The following is a 17,607-nucleotide window of genomic DNA, read 5'->3' on the forward strand; positions in this document are numbered from 1 at the left end:
CCCTTACATGGTTTAGAAAAAGAACTACGTGGTCAGGAAATGAAATATTTTGATCAGAGCAGCCAAACTTCCACTCTCTGGTGGCTCACCTGACTGCACAAAATAACAAGTAACAAGGACCCATTAGCTCCTGCTGGCCTAATAAACGCCTACAGAAATTTACACACACACAGAGTTAACCTATCACTGAATAAAACGTGGAAGCAGGAATCTGAGGGGGAGGTATTAGTGAGCAGAGCTGGCTTACCATCACAGTGAAAGGACTGTTGGGAATGTCCACCCCACCGAAGCGGACGTAAATCACGTAGGTTCCTGGTTTGGCAGCAGTGTAGAAGATATCGTAAGTCCCGTCCTCATTTTCAACAACATCTGCCTCAGCCTCTGTCCCATCTGGCGTCAGGACGGTGCACGTCACTTTTCCCTTCCCTGCTGATTTGGCATCTACCACAAAACCAACCTCCTCACCAGTCCTCACCGTGGGTGCAATTCCAGGACCTGCAATACAAGTTTTGGGGACAGAAATCATTCATAAGGCTGCCTTGGGGCACGTGGCCCAGCACCAAGCACCCCACAGATGTTCTAGGGAGCCAGGGACACTCGCAGTGGGCACAGCAGCAGCCAGGGCCACATCTCTTCTTGCATTACCAGCAAACCATTTTCCTCTGTTCTGCTACACATCCAAAAAATAAATAAAAACCATGAAACAATGCCCAAATCGAGCAGATCCTGCCTGAGGAACGTTGTGTTCAAATGAGAGCCATTAACTTGTATTTGAAGTGTGTATTTGATACTCATGCTTTTGACCGCCGCTTGTTACCAGGTAAATGGCTCGCTTTCAAACGGCAACAAACGTGTCATTTTAATACCTGATCAGTATCCCAGCATCCCCTCCTTACAGTGATTGCATTTCAGCTTTGCAGCTGAGAGTCAAAGGCACTTCTTGGAAATGGGAAACTTAAACTGGCATCTAAGAGGAATTGCCATTACTGTTATTATGAATAGTTAGCAACTTGGGTTACCTGGAACAGCATCAGATTGAGCCATTAAGGCCTCTTTTATACAAATTTTGAAGCTAAGGGGATACCTGCCGCTCTGTTTTTTGCATTGTGCCAGGAATATATTTCTGGTTTAAAGAGGCCTGAGAGCAGCCAGCTGCTGGCCTGACACCAGGTACGCTCTCATGCACAGTTCAGGTCGGTACAATGCCCAGACACTCTCAGGGGTCTACAACCACTGATTAAGTTTCCCTGTTCAATTTGGCCTTGCCCGATTTATTTATAAATCCTGGAACTAACATTTGGTGATGTTACTGTAAGTAGTCCCTACCTGTCCTGCTCTTCCCCACAGCCTCTGCCTGGGAGGTGGCAGCGGGCTGTGGTGGCCCAAAGCTGCACGGTGATCATCTGGCCTGAGAACAGGTAAGGACTGTAGCTATAAATGAGCTCCAATGGCAACACACTTGGAATCCCTCCCCTCTGTCGAAGCACTGATTTTTGAGTTGTAATAACTTCTTAATCTTGAAGATCCCTCTTTTAACCCCTCTTCCAAATGTTCACCTTTACCCTGACCAACCTTGGTCAGACAGAAAGGCAGCAGAAAACACCACCAGTAATACCCAACCTGAATGGGATTTACTAGTCTTGAAGCACACAGCCAACTACTTATACCCCCAGCGTGAATTCTGATCTTGCTCAGAATGAAAAGCTTCTTGCAACGCTAGCAGTGCAAGGAGCCTGAATGCAGGGAACGTGTGCAGATGTGTTATTTTTAAATCAACCTCACTTCAATTCTCAACAGAATTTACCTAGGCCAAAACAAGCATCAAACTTCAGCTGCATCTGGCTCTTTCTAACAACACCCCAGGCAGTCTGAAAGATTTTGCTGGTGACTACAAGAGATTCCTGTTCATCCATGGGGTGGAGGGTTCTTTATCTTTATGAGAACCCCCCTTGTAAGAGCAATCATTACACAAGACTCTCGTGTGTCCTATCATAACAAACCCCTTGTGCTTTTTCTTCCTTCAAATTAGCACTTTTTCAGAATCCCCTATCATTAGACAGTGCACAGGGAGCACACAGGGAGTCACACCAACTGCACAACCCTCTGACTGCAGTTTTATACCACATACGAACAACAGCAGTAGACCCCAGCACATACCTGTGGCCAAACACTTGCTGGCATCTCCTGCTGGAGACGCCCTGATTCGGTAAGGAGAGGATGGGATGTCATCCCCACCGTATTTCACACCAATTGTATAGCGGCCTGTTTTGTCAGGGACGTAGGTGACTGTGTATGTGCCATCCTTGTTGTCATGAATGTCCACTCTCTTGGGCTTGCCCTCTTGGTCCTGAGGAAAGCAAAGCAGAAGATTTAGGCACGCTGAAGTTGGTTAGGATTCTCTTCAGCAGGACAGGAAACTTATTCACAATGATACTTAGATGGTCTCAAAGAGGATCAGAAGTGAATCACTAGGAACAGACAACCAGAAGCAAGGTTGGAATGTCAGACTACTATGTAACAGTCAGGGCTATCAACAACAGCCCTTTACATGATATCAAGCAACACTCCTCAGTGAGGCACCCAGCACCTGAGACCTTGCCAGGCCTGAACATAAGATCAGGCCCACACAGTCCCTTCAACTACCACTTCTAACACTGATTATAAGGATCGCTGCTTTAGCATCAAGCTCTCTTATCTAAAACCACAATCATCTCTCTGCAAAATGCTTCTGAAGAAGCAACCTCCAGCTCTCGGAGCAACATATCAGCTGCAAAGCACAAAGCACTTTGGAAAGCCTTCCAGGGTTGCTCACACAGAGAGCTACATGTTGACACCTTGCTGTAATAAAGGACTTCAATTGCCAAGAGTACAGTATAAGCTGCAAAGGACTTGAGATTTCAGGCACAGTGTGAAAGAGCTTGCTCCTTCCAGGGAAACATTTGACATTCAACAGTTCAGAGTCAGAAACTAGCAAACAAATGTATTCCCACCACACAGGGCTTGTAGAACTCGATCTTCAAAGCTGTAACCATGCTGGGAGCTCTGATAAGTAACACACATCCTTCAAGGGCACACTTACATTCCAGAATAAAGCCAATCACTTGGCAGCACTGAGCAGATGGGATAGCATGAGAGCAAGAATGCAGAACAGCAAGTACAGTCGCCATGCCATGACCTAGACATGCCAGAGCTGAGAAACGTGTTTTACGGCCCACTAAACAGAGACCTTTCTGCAGAGGCCACAGAGACCAAGCATCAGACATTTCAGGGAAAGCAGTAACTAAGTCAAACAAAAACATTCCTGTAGTATCTCTTTAAGTGACTTATGACTTTGAGTAACCTTGAGGGAAACTCGCTTTTTTTAATTTCTCATCACACAGCGCTCAGTGTGGATGTTACAAATGTGGCCTCGCTGAACCATGCTGATAGAAAGCTGTCTCCATCTCAAATTCCATCATTTCTGTAACCTTGTAAGAAGCTGCACTTATCTCATTTGGGTAATTCACAGAGTGTAAGGTTAATTGTGAGCCAAATATAGCACAGAGGATGACTAAGACAGAGGCGTCCTGCATGGCTTTGCAGTTACTCACAGTTATCTGTACAGTGAGAAGTCCCTGCCCAGCATCTTTAGCATCCACAGCAAACTCCACAGGCAGGCTGGCTGGTATGCCATAGGAACTGAGACCTGGCCCACTCGCTGTCACTTTACTGGCATCATATGTAGGAAGCACCTTCACCTTGAAGGGACTGAAAGAGAAATACATTATTGCTTTCTACTCCTAAAATCAAGGTTGATCATTACTGCAGCACACACTGAACAGGTGGACAACACGACAGGCACTGGCAGTGCTACCAGCCTTACCTGAGCCTTTAGTAGTGTATGCCCAGCCTATCACCGGGACACAAACATTCAGGAACTTCTCAGATTATCAATGCTTATCCTTAGCACCTTACCTGCGAGGAATCTCTTCATCTGCATATTTGACAGAGATCATGTACGGTCCCTCCTGTGTAGGGGTGTACACCACTGTGTGGGTGCCATCTCCGTTGTCTACTACATTAACAGGCTCCACAATTCCTAAAAAAGCAACAGAAAACTTTCTCAGCTGCAATAGCAGAATTCAGCTCCTCATCAGCCATTTGCTGAGTGAAGCTCCGGGATGTTCTGCTGATTTACAGTTTGCAAAAAGCTAGATTTCCTTTTTGTTCTTTTATAAATGAAGGCAGGGGGTGTGGATCAGCTTCCCTTATTTTGTACTCAAGAGCCATTGGTTTAAGATAGATCTGTCATTTGCTGCTCTCTGGGTTCTTATCACAAACAAAGGCTAGCACAAAAAACTGGAGAAAAATCTGCTTTTTTGTCAAGGCCGAGTCAAGGGCAATTGCTCAAAATACATTAAAGGTCCTCCCAGAAAGAAAATGAGTAGGTAATGGTTATAACTGCCTGAACTGTCATTTACAAGATTACATACTGAGATTCACTGCACGGAGTTGAGCCTTAAATCCAGTTAGTGCATAGCATTCACCAATTTGAGTCTTTCACAATCAGGTATTAAGAAAGGTAGGCTCACTGCCTAGACAGGAGAACCCTGCAAGCTGCCAAAGTTCTAAGAAAGCAGGATCAATTATTTCTATTTGCATTAAGCCAAATCTACTGCGGATTATGTGACATATCAGCACGGATCACACAAAGCAGCCTGCAATTACAAGTTGGCTTGAAAACACAGGAAGGCCCTGCAGTATAGCAAGTGCAAAAGAAATATATAGTTGTCATGGGAAGCCTTAAAAGCAGCACAGTTTGCTCCCACTCCCTCCCCCAGATGATTCTTGCTGTTGCCGGTTAGATTTCTGAGCGCCAAAGCTGCCATTAGTTAGTGAGAGTTCAAACCTGTCGCAGTGTCACCCTTTGGAGAGCGCCATCCCCGGGAATCCGTCTCATCCACTAAAATCAAAGAACTGTTACCTGGAGGGCACTCACACAGGGTGACCTGACCCTCGGGCAGTGAACTGGCTCTTTCCTACTAGCAAGGGGCTGAGGAAAAGTCATCAAGTGGCATCACCAACCCTGCAAGCAGGGCCATGATCATACTCCCCACCCCAATACAGGTAGGCACAGCCAGATGGAGTGCTTTGGTTCTCACCTCTGGGTCCTGCCACCACCACCTCCAGTGGTGCCACTCCTGCCTTGCTGGCATCCACAGTAAAGGACTGCGGGATTTTGGCTCGAACAGCTGTTCCCAGGCCTGGTCCTGCAATCTTCACCTTGCTGGGATCCACAACATCCTTTACAGGAACTTTGAAAGGACTGCCTGGAAGTTAACAGAGCTGGTGTTGAATAACACAGATTGAACGGTTTCAGAAAATGCCCACATGAATGCATATGGTTGGCTCTGGCTTTGGGAATGGGCCTCTTCCTAGCACAGGCACTTCCACAGTACCCAAATAAGACAAGTTATAGATAAAAGACAGCACGAGCTCAGCCTACACTAAGCACTAAATCAACAAAGAAACAAGTTTCCAAGACACAAGAAACTGATCAAAACACAGGCAGTCGTTTCCTTCACATTTTATCAATTCCAATATGTTGATAAATAAAAGAGGACCAACAGGACAGAATCAGCTCCCTCTGAACGTCAGGGAAAGGACACCTAGATGTATGCTGTATGACAGCGTGTAAGCACACACTGCAGCAAAACGTGCCTGGCATTTAGGAGCATTAATTATTGGTCTTGAGAAAAACATCCTTCTAATTGCAAGCTGCTGGCTGCCAGATGTATCTGGAACATTGCTTAAACCTCTTCAGCTTTACATAAATTGCAAACACACACAGACAAATGCTTGTTTTCAGAACAGTCGCTGCCTTCTGCGGTGATCAAAACTTACAGCATTTAATATAATCCCTGTGGCAATATATGCTTAATATATTGTCAGTTCCCATGACAATATTTAATATAATCTCCATTAGACCATTTTACTGCAGAACAGCCTTGAAGACACCCACAAATGAAAGAGGTATTTTCTTAAGCCAACAAGTTGTGTACTACCAAAGTAAGGTACCCCCTGCTCCAACACAACCAGAATGGGCTATATCAGCTGTTTGTCAAAGCTTGTGTCCCTTTTCTTACTCCACCCATCCAGACATGTTTTGCTCCTCTCACCCAGATGCTACAATTTCTGCCTCTATTCTCAGGAAAAGCAGAACATCAAAACCTCATCATCCCCCAAGCAAGACTGAGACAGAGCAAAGGCACCAACTCAACACCTTCCTTCTTTTGAAAGCCACTGAACAAGTGCTCTTACCAGGAATATGCTCTCCCCCATACGTAATATTGACATCGTAGTCTCCTGGAACATAAGGAACGTACTCGGCACTGCAGCTCCCATCCTTGTTGTCTTTACAGCTGATTTTAGACTCTGAAGGACCCTCGACAGTTATTCCAAGGCCACCAATTCCTGCCCCTCTGCAAATGAGAAAGGCAGATTAGAATTAACCCATTGCAGCAGCAGCTTCACAGCACTCATGCCACATTTCTGCCCTTACTGGAAAAGCAGCAGCCTGACTTCTGATGCCCTGCCTGTAGTGGGCTCTGAAATGCAAAGCAGTTCAAGCATAACCTCACTCACATCTCCCAGAATTTTATTCTCAACCATTACCAGCTCATAATCCCTGCAGAGCAGGGAGCTCAGTAACCTATGAGGTAGCAAACACATTCATCAAGAGGACGTAGTTTGGTTATTTTATAAATATTTGTACTGGTTTTAGGATTTTGTGTTGCACAGCCCACTACGCTCCTCCCTCCCTCAGATATTCCTGAAAGACCAAGTTGGCCTGGTTACCTGGTGACAACCGAAAAGGCATTTGGCTGATTTGTGAAAGCTTCTTTGAGTCCAGGTCCTTGTGCCTTTACACGTGAAGGATGGCAGCCCTCTGTCACATTCACTCTGAAGGGACTGTTGGGCACAGGCACGCCATCATATGTTACACTGACTGTGTGTGGACCTGTTAGAGGAGGAAAACATGTTTTGAACTCCCTAAATATTCTGATCACATCACTCCTACAAGATCCTACAGATTCAGATGTCAGGAGATAGATAAGACCTTCCTCTTGCATTTCACAAGACTTCAGCAGCATTTCGTAACTGAGAAGCCATCTACGTGCTGTTCTGAAAATAAGCTACTGTAAGTCATTTCTTCAAGTTCAAATAGGTATTTCCTGCACAATTAGCTCCCCCACTTGCAAAAATCCTGCTGAGAACATCAAGAAGTTCCTGGCAGAACTCAGCAGTTTGCCAAATGAAAGTATCAGCAGCGTTGCTTGCTGCTGGTTTTCCCCTCTCAAGTTCTCCTACTTAAAAAAAAAAGACAAAAAACAACCACAGAGGTTACCCTTCTCAAATGGTGTGTACTCCACTGCGTATGTCCCATCGGCATTGTCTTGGATCTGACAGTCTGTGGGGGAGCCAGATGGGCTTGTGATCTGCGTCCTGATGTGGTCACCACCAGCTTTTGTTAGAGGTCGGGCATCCACAGTGAACTCCGTTGTAGCTTCTCGGAAGACATCTGCAGGACAATGTTTTGAAGAGTCATTTCAAGAAGCACACGCATTTCAGACAGCAGAACATTCTGTGAACCAGCACGATAAACAACGTTTGGGAACACAGTGAAACACCCTCTTCAAGGGTCACCATAGTAACATGCAAAGCTATTACAGCTCACATTGCTCAGAATTCTTGGTATGGGTAAAGAATCTTAAAATCATACTAACTCCGATAGCAGGAATGGGGTTGTTCTTACCTTTCCCTTCCACTCCTGGCCCAAACACTTTAACTCTGCTTGTGTCCACAGCTGGCTCCACTTTGACCCGGGCAGGGAATTTAGGCACTTGCTCTCCTCCATATTTCATCTTGATCGTGTACATGCCAGCCGAGAGTGGCACATATGTCACAACATAGGTCCCATCCTTGTTATCATCAATCTGGATCTCAGCTTTGGAACCAGTATCTGACACTATGTCCACCCGCAGGTTACCAGGACCCGCTTCTGTACAGTCAACGTTCAGCAGCCCTGCCTCACCTACTTTGCCACGTTCAAGACCTGGTCCTGTGGCAATGACTTTAGAGACATCAAATGGCATTTCTATGTCTGCTTTGAATGGTGAACCAGGAATGTGAACCTCTTCAAAGAGGATGTTTACAAAGTACTCTCCAGGCTTGGTAGGCAGATAGGAGACAGAGCAGGTTCCATCACCATTATCCGAGCATTCAATCTTAGCTTCACATGGGCCTTCCACCGTCAAACCCAAACCTCCAGTTCCTGCCCCTTTGGTATCTATTGTGAATTGAGCTGGTTTTCCAACGAGGCCTCCCCGAAGACCTGGTCCATGAGCTTTTACCTAGGAGAGAATATGCAGCTGAGATACTAATTCTGTCATGCTACTGTACCACAGATGACCTTAGACAGACTAGTTAATATGTGAGACTTGACTAACAAGCTCTTAAAAATACACGTAAAGCAAAGTCTCCTTTGCCACTCCTCCCAGTCTTAATGTAAAGCTGTTATCTCTTTCCTCCATAGAAGTTTCTAGGCAGATACTCATACCCTTTCCAGAGCTGTTTTTAACGTGTCATTGAATATAAGGGTAGGCATGATGAATAATGGATAGCTGTTCAGAATTACTCTTGAAATTTCTCTCTGCAAAGAAGCATCTCAATCTATACATTCGATAAGCATTACATTGGTCATGAAACCAACTTCTATTATGTCAGAACACATGCATGTATCACACTGTGCAAAATGCCTGCAGCATTAATATAAAGTTATTCTAAGTAGTATATATTCTTAAAAATTGACTTCCATGAGTCACAAAGTCTGCAAATGAAACAACCCAGTGCTTGGAGAAAGGAAGTTCCAGGGTCTGGTTTGGCCAAATACAAGCCAGGTCTCATGTGACAGCACAGTTCACTTTTCAGTTACTAGCTGTTGTTACAGCCATTACCATTCACTCACCTTGGAGGGATCTGGAGGCAGAGTGGCCTCCACAGTATAGGGGCTGCCTGGGATTGGATTGCCATCGTAGCTCACATCTACCACATACAGTCCTTCCTCTCTTGGGATGTATTTTGCTGTACTGCACTCCTTACCCAGAACTGGCTCCACCAGACATGGCACAGCTTTCCTCATAGGACTGGAAATATTAACATCCAGTTTACCTTGTCCACCAGCTCCTCTGGTGTCAATTACAAATTCCTGATCCTTCCCTACTTCCACTCCTGAAAAAAAGACAAAAATCTATATTACTACATTAAGTTTTGAGTGGTTGACAACACTCCAAGAAATCTCTTACTCAATATTAGCAAGGGAACAATAACTGCCAGAGCCCTACTCAGTCTACATCCTTCCACATGAAAAAGAAAAACAAAAAAATAACAAAGTGCCTTGGTTAATCAGAAGCTGCAAAGCTGCAGTGCTAAACAAGGCTGTAAGGCACAGCCAGACAGTGTCAGAGAGGCTCCTCTAAGGCACACAACATTTGACAGTTGTTCTGCTTTCAGAAAATGAGACTGTGTGAATGAAATTCCACACTTAAGATGTTACACCTCTTTGAACAGTGATCTAGCCCAGAGAAACCAGATTATATCAGCAGGTTGCTGGTTTGGTGAGAAGTCTGGCCTCAATCACCACCAGGGACTACACCCCAACGCAGACCTTGCCCACAATGTACATGAAGATGATTTTTCCCTTAATACAGCAAGTTAAAGAAAATGTGTTTTGCCCCCGTATGGTCCAGTAGAAGGTGCCAGCTGTCACAGTGAACAAGAAGACACTTCAGAAGTAAGCTACGGGGCTCCCAAGCCCATGTTGTACTTACTGTTTTCAAGTCCGTTGACTTTAACTTTGCTCAAGTCTAGTGGAGCAGCAACTCCCACAGTGAAAGGGCTTTTAGGGATAGGATCTCCACCATACGTTACCAAAACCTTCATTGGCCCCTAGTAGGAGAATTGATGAGTTAGCTTAATGTCTCGCTTCACACAGATGCACTAATATATAATCATTTCATCACCTAATCCATTTCAGCTGGGTGCCGCAGACAGGTATCCTGCCCCTCTGCACCACAGCCACACCACAGCCCAGCCTGCACCGAAGCTGCTTTATTACAGCACTTCAAATACCAGGGCTTTAAGCTGTACAAGTCAGAAAGATTAATGCTCTTGTATATTTTGGCTGAAATACTGCACAGCTATGGCAAGTTTCAGCCCAAGATGTGTGCTCCTTTTATTCTCCTCTACCACAGTCCATATTTTAGCTATACTCACTGTTTGCTTACTTTTCATTCTTGGCCAGTTCAGCTCCCAAGTGAAATAATCATGGATGTTTCAGGCAAGCTAGTGAATAGCTTCCATGATTATTCTTAGCTGTTTTTGGAAAACACACACACGGGTAGCTGTAGCAACACCACACGTGAGAGAGATAAGGCTGAGCAAACAGCATTAAACCAAGGTTCCTCCACTGCTGACACGGTCCCTCAGGAATTTAACTACCTAGCCAGTCCTCCAACCACTCCACAGAGTCCAGAGTCTCATCGACCTGCTCTTAGATAAGCTCCTGCTGACAAACCCTAGGAAGGCAGGGTTCAGGACTGATCTGTGTGCTTTCAGCCTGGAGAAAAAGCAAGGCTGCTATTTACCACACAGCTTAATTTCACTTCTTACTAATCACTGTTCTTGTGACACCACCATCTGCGAGCATCTCCTGTAGGGCCACAGCTCCTCTGTGACCCAATGTGCTCCCTCAGATGTAAGGTTTCAGCATGCACACAGCCACATACTCACACTCCACAGCCAGGGAACTTGTTCTGACTCACTGTACAAATGCTACCAGCTGAGATGCCCCCTATACTGCTGTAGAGTATCCCTACATCATCCAAATGCCACAGTCCAGCAGTCAAAGCTCTGTTCTTATAGACATGAAAGGCAGCCAGGTCTGCCCACAGCTTAGTGAAATCCAAACTCTTTCACTAATGAAACTATCCCTCCCAAAGAGGTAATGAGCCAGAGGGTTTCTAAATCTGGCAACACAGTACAGTAATCCTGAGCATAACCCCTGCAAAGGATACCTGGTTTGGGTACCTGCCTTGTCTCACCTTTCCTTTTAGCATGAAGCATTTACTGCTCTTACACAGCTGCAGAGTTGCTCCCTTCTGCATACCAACCCCAACTGAACAAGCAAAAGCCTCTCCAAACAGACACACCAACCACATCCTCAGATCATGCAACTGCTTTATCCAAAAACAAATGCTAGCTCTGTGGTGTGTCCAAGAATGCTAATCCAGCACTATTAGACAAACAGCGTTGCAGACTTCTGTATCAGTTCATTTTTACACAGCTACATTCAAGGAAGTCAGTGTGGTTGACCAAGTAGCTCACTTGTTTGCTCAGCAGAGTATAGACATCAAAACGCTTTCATCTCACCACTACAGTGCCTAAGTCTTGAAAAATACACAAGAATTGAGTATGGCATAAGGGAAACTACTTCTAGTTATTAGCAACTTCCACTTTAATGGTGTTGCTAGGAAGTATCTGTCTGAACCAAAACGAGTTCAACTCAAGTTTTGTTTTTTTCAACCCATGGGCAAACCTCAAATACAGGCAAAATACTTCATCCTGTTTAATCTGTAGCCCAGCTTCCCTGCCCAATTCCTTCACTTCTCTGCTCAGAACTCATTCAAACACTGTACTTTTTCACCACACACTGGTTTCCAGCTGAGCAGCAGCAGCAGGCTGACAGACACACTCTGCAGCCCCAGTGCAGCAGGCAGAGGCCACCCAGGCTGACCATGAAGCGGCTGGCCCCAATTCAGATCCCATAATGGGTTGCCACCTTTCCCTTTCAACTGATAAGGCAGCAAAAAGATACCACCATTGTGCAGTGGCAATACGAGCCACGTGCTGCTGCTTCAGTATCTCGCTTGGTCCAGAAAAGAAAACAGAAACAAGCCACCAATAACTGAACCAGAAATCCATACCACTGCTTTCCAATCCCCACTGTCCTGCAGGCTTTGTGTTAGGGGAACAGGACACCAGATTTTAACTAGAAGTTCCCCTGTGCACAGCACCAGGTCACAGTGCTACAGCAACACGAGCTGCTCCCTTTTGTACTCCTAGTGGAGAGCCCAGACCTACCTGCTGTATTGGAGTGTACCGAACAGTGTGGGAATAGTCATAGTTGTCAATGATGTCCACATCTGTCACCGCCTCTCCTGGCACAGGACTGCTGAACTGCACATCCAGCGGAGCCTTCCCGGCTCCCTTAGTGAACACAGTGAAGTGCGTTGGCTTGCCATTTTCCACGCCTGAAGAAAAACATTAATTCTAATTTATGCAGAGCTCACACACAGAAACTCTTCCCAAGAAGCATTCAGTACCTATAAATCCCACTCAAGCAAAAAAGCCAAGGAAACAAGAGCCCTTTTCAGTCGCCAGCCACCCCTACCGGCTGCAGTCAGCACCCCACCGCTGAACCCCAGCAGTGCCCAGACAAGCAGTGGCTGCCTCATAGCACTGGCCAACACCACCTCCACTAGGTCTCACCAGTTTTGCTCAGCCCAGGTCCTTCGGCTTTCACTTTGCTGGCATCATGAGAGGGGTCCACCTTAACTCTGAAAGGACTGGCAGGAATTTCCTGCAAGAGAAATACAGCTCTAAATAAAACCAGGTCACTCCTCATTACTCACACTAGACAGATAAAACTGAAGCAGGAGCATCTTAGCTCCAGCAGCATCTCACTTAAATGCTTTGCCTTACTTGTGGCACCATTCAAAGTCTAGGCCAAAGTTAACAGCTGGAACTGTTTGCATGGGCTTCTCCCACTTTTAACAACTTATTGTTGTGCCCATTCCTTGGATAGTAACTTAGATTTTCTACAACTTAGAAAATAGCATTGCCTTGCCTCTAGACTTAGGTAAGCTAGCACTGACATCACGCTGATTATGACAGCCAAATGCATCATGTGGCTTGAACTTCATAGTCAACATTTGTCTCATTTGTGTACATTCAAGTACTAAAAAGGAGTTTTAAAAACAGCAACTAGACAAGGTGCATGTGGGCTGGAGTGAAAGGAGCCACCTGCACACTGTCACACTCAGTAAGTGGCAGGTGGTGTGCATGGGGGAACAGATAAACAGACTCCGGAAATATCAGCCTGTAAAATGAAGATTACAAACCTCTCCTGCAAAAAGCACTTTAATAGTGTAGCGCCCGGCAGCAGGTGGTGCATACTTCACTGTGAACGTATCATTAGCATTGTGGATAATGTCAAAATCTATGTCTTCCTCCTCGTCACTGACCACACGAGCATCACACTTGATTCCAACGCTGACATCACCTAGGAAAAGCCAACAGAAGTTTTACATTGGATGGTACAGCCAAACTGCCAGCACATTTCTGCTTCCAGTAGTTGCTCAAGACACCATGTTAATGATAAAATGGGTCATATCACAACTCATTTTCACATTCTGCTTCCCAACGTTTTTCTATTGAAAAACCAAAAACACCCCAGCATTGAAAAACAGAACAAAAAGCCCAACCATGCACAACACCACAGCAATAATCCAATCTGCCTTTACCTTCTCCAGCATCCGTGCAGTCAACAGTGAAGTGAGTTGGCTCGCTCGCTTTCAGGCCAGTTCTCTCCACACCAGGCCCAAACACTTTCACTTTCTGAGGATGGCTCCCCTGACCTATCAGGACCTGAATGGATTCACGAGTGTCAGAATTACACAACTGATTCACACTCAAGATCACAGTCAAACTGAAGCACTGCTTGGGCAAAAGCCACATGAAAATAGCACCAAGTTAAGAACAAACTGCCCTGATTCCCCTGGGCTGCAGCTGGACTGATATAAGACATCCAGCATGTGAGATTAAAACCAGAAAGCTCTTTTCAACAGGCAAGATGCCCATAAAAGACAGCAGAAAGGCACACCGCTTTCAAGTTCCACTTACCCTAAATGGGCTATTGGGCACGTTGGCTCCTCCCCAGACAATAGAAACAGTATGCTTGATTGGTTTAACTGGCACATAGGAACAGGCAAACACACCATCAGGCTTGCTCTTCATCTGGATATCAATAGGGTTTCCTTCTCCATCCTAAAGAGCAGTCAGTACAAGCAGCAGTGAGCACAAGGTTCAGGTACCTTGCAAACATTCGTTTAATTTGAACATGCCAGGACTGTTCCAAAATCTTGTTCTTTCCTAAAAAGTGCAACTCAAACACTGAAGGAACACACAGACTGCACTCCTGTAAGCCTTTCTCATCTGAACTGCTCATTTCTCACACTATCTCACAACACATTTTAACAAGTTCACCTGAGATTCACAGGCCCAAAGACACTTCAGGTGTTCCTGAATGATAACTTGAGAAAATTACAGCCTGCCTTTCTGAGGAGGCTCTGAGTGCAGAAGTAAAGCCACACACTTAAGACTCAAGGGGAGAAGTCACCCTGCCTTGAGTTAGATTTGCTGTCTGACTACATTATATGGATCAAAGCACAGAGCTGCAACAATTGCAAACGTTCGGAATTAAGCAGTGCGTAATGCAGCAGAAATACTTAGGGCATTTTTCTCAGTGACATTAAAGCCCTTTTTTGCTGAAGCCGCCTTTGGCTTTTTTACCTGTGCATATATCTTCAGAGGTGCTTTCCCAGCATCCTTGGTTTCAACAGTGAACTCAGCAGGATTGTTCACTACGCAGCCGCTTCTCTCCAAGCCTGGACCGTAAGCCCTCACCTGGAAACAGAACCAAGAGTCTTAGCTTGCAGTTCAGGAAGAGCTAACACAAAGTGATTCATTTCTACAAATCTCCTCTTCCTACAGAACTCAAAAAGCATGGGATACAAGTAGAGGCTAGTGTAAAAACCGAGAATTTTGACTACTTCAGCAAGTTTGCATTATATTAAATCGAAACCACAGCAGAGTTATTAGAAAAAGCTGAGTAATATCTGGCTGGAGCATACAAACACAGAGCTTTAAATAGAAGCAGCTTAAGAGTCAAGCGTGTTACCAGAAGCCTTTAGAAGCACCTCTGTAAGAGATCTACCAAACCACATTATGCCCCAGTGAGAGGTTTACGCCACCTTATCCGGGTTGAAGTCTCCTGACGCCGGTCGGATGAAGGCCATGTAAGGGCTGTCCTTTATGTCTTCATCATCACACATGATGTGCACAGCATATTCACCAGGCTCCTTGGGCCAATACTTCACATCGCATGAGCCATCGTTCTTATCATCACACTCTATTTTAGCCTGAGAAGGACCTTCTATTGCAAAGCCTGAAAAAGAAACACTTACTTACCAGTTGTGCTACAGCTGTGATAGTTGCTAATCTAATACTGTTCCCCTCAAACTGCTTTTTTAAGCCATATCCATAACTGATGCTTGCTATCTCTCGTCTTCAGCACCATGAGCAATAATCTATCACTTCCTTCTGTATCTCATCCCACAAAACCACATCCCACAAAACCACCGTCCCCGTCCCATGCTGTGATAACTATTGTTTCTCAGGAGCTTGTTACCAGCACTGCAACATTTAAGTATTTCGGGAGAACTAAGTAAAGTAACGTACCAAGAGAACCAACTTCTGTGCCAATGGACTCCACCACAAAGTCAGCCGACCTGCCCACAATCCCTTCATGCAGTCCTGGCCCCCAGGCTCGTACTTTCTGAGGTCCTGCTTCATGACCTATGTGAACTTCAAAGGGGCTACGAGAGAAAAGAAGAGCACAATTAGAAACATACAGCTTACATGCTTTTCTCCCCAGGCATTTTAATGAGGCTTTACACTGGATTTCCCAAATTAACAGATGCTATCTTGTGGTGGCACAGAGCCCAGCAGTCTTTCTAGCAAAGAGGTCATATATCCTATCACACACTTCTGCTTCGCACTGCAGATCCTGAGTGTCAAATATTTGGTTTGCTCTGCTTGCTGCAGTCCCTGACAGTAAGACAACAGATCTCTTCAAAAGCTCAGAGCCACGTCCAAGCTGCGTGAGCCACCAAAGTTTATTATTTTCTTTGTACTCATCATTTTGGGTTTAGCAAGACTAATGCAAACCAACCTCCCGAGCTTTCTCAAAGCCTCTGCAGCCCTAAAACAGCCTGCTAGGTAAAAAGCCAGTCACGCAAAGCCCTAAAGGACACAAAAAGCTCAAACAAAGCTAATCCTCACTCACCTTTTCGGGATGTTGTGTCCACCCCATGTAATCGTGACAATGTATTTCCCTGGTGTAGCTGGATAATATTCAAACGCATATACACCATCCATAAAGCCTTTCTGTTTCACAAGCTCCTCCAAGCCCTCTGTTGAAAGACCAGTTCAGCATTAAACTTAACAGCTTCCATCCTGCCGTCAATTACTCAGGCAAGTTCATGTTTTCTAGTATTTATTTTAGCTTGGAAGAAAAAAATTCTTCCAACAGAAAGGGGGGGGAAAAAAAAAAAGGTCAGGTTATAAGGGAAGTTAGTTGTAGTTGCCCTCTAGGACAAAGAGAGCAAACACTTCCAGAAGAAATACAGCAGAAAGTATTTTAAGTTACCAGACTTAATAGGTTCCCTTGTGTTTTATTTTCTTAGTCTGCAGTATGATGCATGTCATATGTTAAAACAAAAAAGCTTAACATTTGTCAGACTTTGAGACCACAAGTATGCAGGGAATGCCTACTTTTCATTTTCTTCAAGATGAAGAATCTAGGGAGAAAAGCCTAATACACTAAAATTTACATCCCTACGTCTGCTGCTTTCTCCCCCCATAACCACATTAAAGCCACACAGTCAGAACTCTGTGTGTGCGAAGGAGGTGAAGGCAACACAATGCACCTTTGAATACAGACCCAGCCTGGGGGGAGGTAAGTGCCTCAGAGTACACACAAACAAAGCCAGTTCCTGAGACTCAGCACAGGGCCACAGCTGGGAGCAGCCCTAAGCCCATGCTCATCAGTGTGCCCACTGCCCTGTTGTGCCGCAGCTTGTTGTGACTGGGGCTGTGGCAGAGTGAAGGGATCTGGGACAAGATCCTGGCAGAAAGGTTTCTATGCCAGGTTCCTCCAGCCCCTCTCCCCTCCTACTCATGAGCTGAGCATTTAAGTGCATCCAGAATGCTGCTCTAGGGCACTTCCAGCATTTTGAGAGCACGATTTCCACCTTGCCAGAGTCACTAAAGTGTGATTTGCTTCCAGAGATGAAAGATGCCACACAAATCCATAAAGCCAAGACAAACAGTAGTGCAGATTTTCTCAGTTATGCTACAGTGATGCAAATCCCACCAGTTCCAGTGGGTTGCCACCTCTTCACTGCTCTTCCTTCTCGCAACCCCCTCTTTGTCCCCTTCTTCAAAACACAGAACACAAATTCATCCCAACACACGTACTTGGTCCTTTTATAGTCACCCCAAGGTCTCCGCTGCCTGCTGCTCTCGTATCAACCTTGAAGTCGGCTGTTTCTCTGATGCGGACTCCTTTGGGCTGCAGGCCTCTACCAGTGGCACGACAAGCATTCGGATTGCAGGCTGCAAGGGAATTTCAGACATCAATGCAGTCTTTGATTCTCAAAACACATG

The 17,607-nt window shown here is 45.3% G+C and overlaps 1 protein-coding gene across 3 annotated transcripts in view; it reads right to left on the bottom strand.

Moving 5' to 3' along the window:
* The window catches only part of FLNB (filamin B), a 76,012-nt gene that overhangs the window by 17,130 nt on the left and 41,275 nt on the right, over window positions 1-17,607 (bottom strand). For all 3 annotated transcript variants that reach the window (XM_072347854.1, XM_072347852.1, XM_072347853.1), the window contains 21 exons: window positions 17,419-17,556; window positions 16,226-16,352; window positions 15,619-15,755; window positions 15,132-15,325; window positions 14,671-14,784; window positions 14,002-14,145; window positions 13,623-13,746; window positions 13,221-13,381; window positions 12,589-12,679; window positions 12,181-12,350; window positions 9,870-9,987; window positions 9,008-9,270; window positions 7,796-8,393; window positions 7,388-7,561; window positions 6,838-7,000; window positions 6,301-6,461; window positions 5,142-5,309; window positions 3,955-4,078; window positions 3,591-3,747; window positions 2,158-2,347; window positions 248-495 (listed from right to left, as the gene is read on the bottom strand). In XM_072347854.1, the coding sequence (XP_072203955.1) occupies window positions 248-495; window positions 2,158-2,347; window positions 3,591-3,747; window positions 3,955-4,078; window positions 5,142-5,309; window positions 6,301-6,461; window positions 6,838-7,000; window positions 7,388-7,561; window positions 7,796-8,393; window positions 9,008-9,270; window positions 9,870-9,987; window positions 12,181-12,350; window positions 12,589-12,679; window positions 13,221-13,381; window positions 13,623-13,746; window positions 14,002-14,145; window positions 14,671-14,784; window positions 15,132-15,325; window positions 15,619-15,755; window positions 16,226-16,352; window positions 17,419-17,556 (3,764 nt within the window). The remainder of the gene's footprint in view (window positions 1-247; window positions 496-2,157; window positions 2,348-3,590; window positions 3,748-3,954; window positions 4,079-5,141; window positions 5,310-6,300; window positions 6,462-6,837; window positions 7,001-7,387; window positions 7,562-7,795; window positions 8,394-9,007; window positions 9,271-9,869; window positions 9,988-12,180; window positions 12,351-12,588; window positions 12,680-13,220; window positions 13,382-13,622; window positions 13,747-14,001; window positions 14,146-14,670; window positions 14,785-15,131; window positions 15,326-15,618; window positions 15,756-16,225; window positions 16,353-17,418; window positions 17,557-17,607) is intronic.

Source organism: Excalfactoria chinensis, chromosome 12, assembly GCF_039878825.1.
Source record: "Excalfactoria chinensis isolate bCotChi1 chromosome 12, bCotChi1.hap2, whole genome shotgun sequence".
Taxonomy (NCBI): Eukaryota; Metazoa; Chordata; class Aves; order Galliformes; family Phasianidae; genus Excalfactoria; species Excalfactoria chinensis.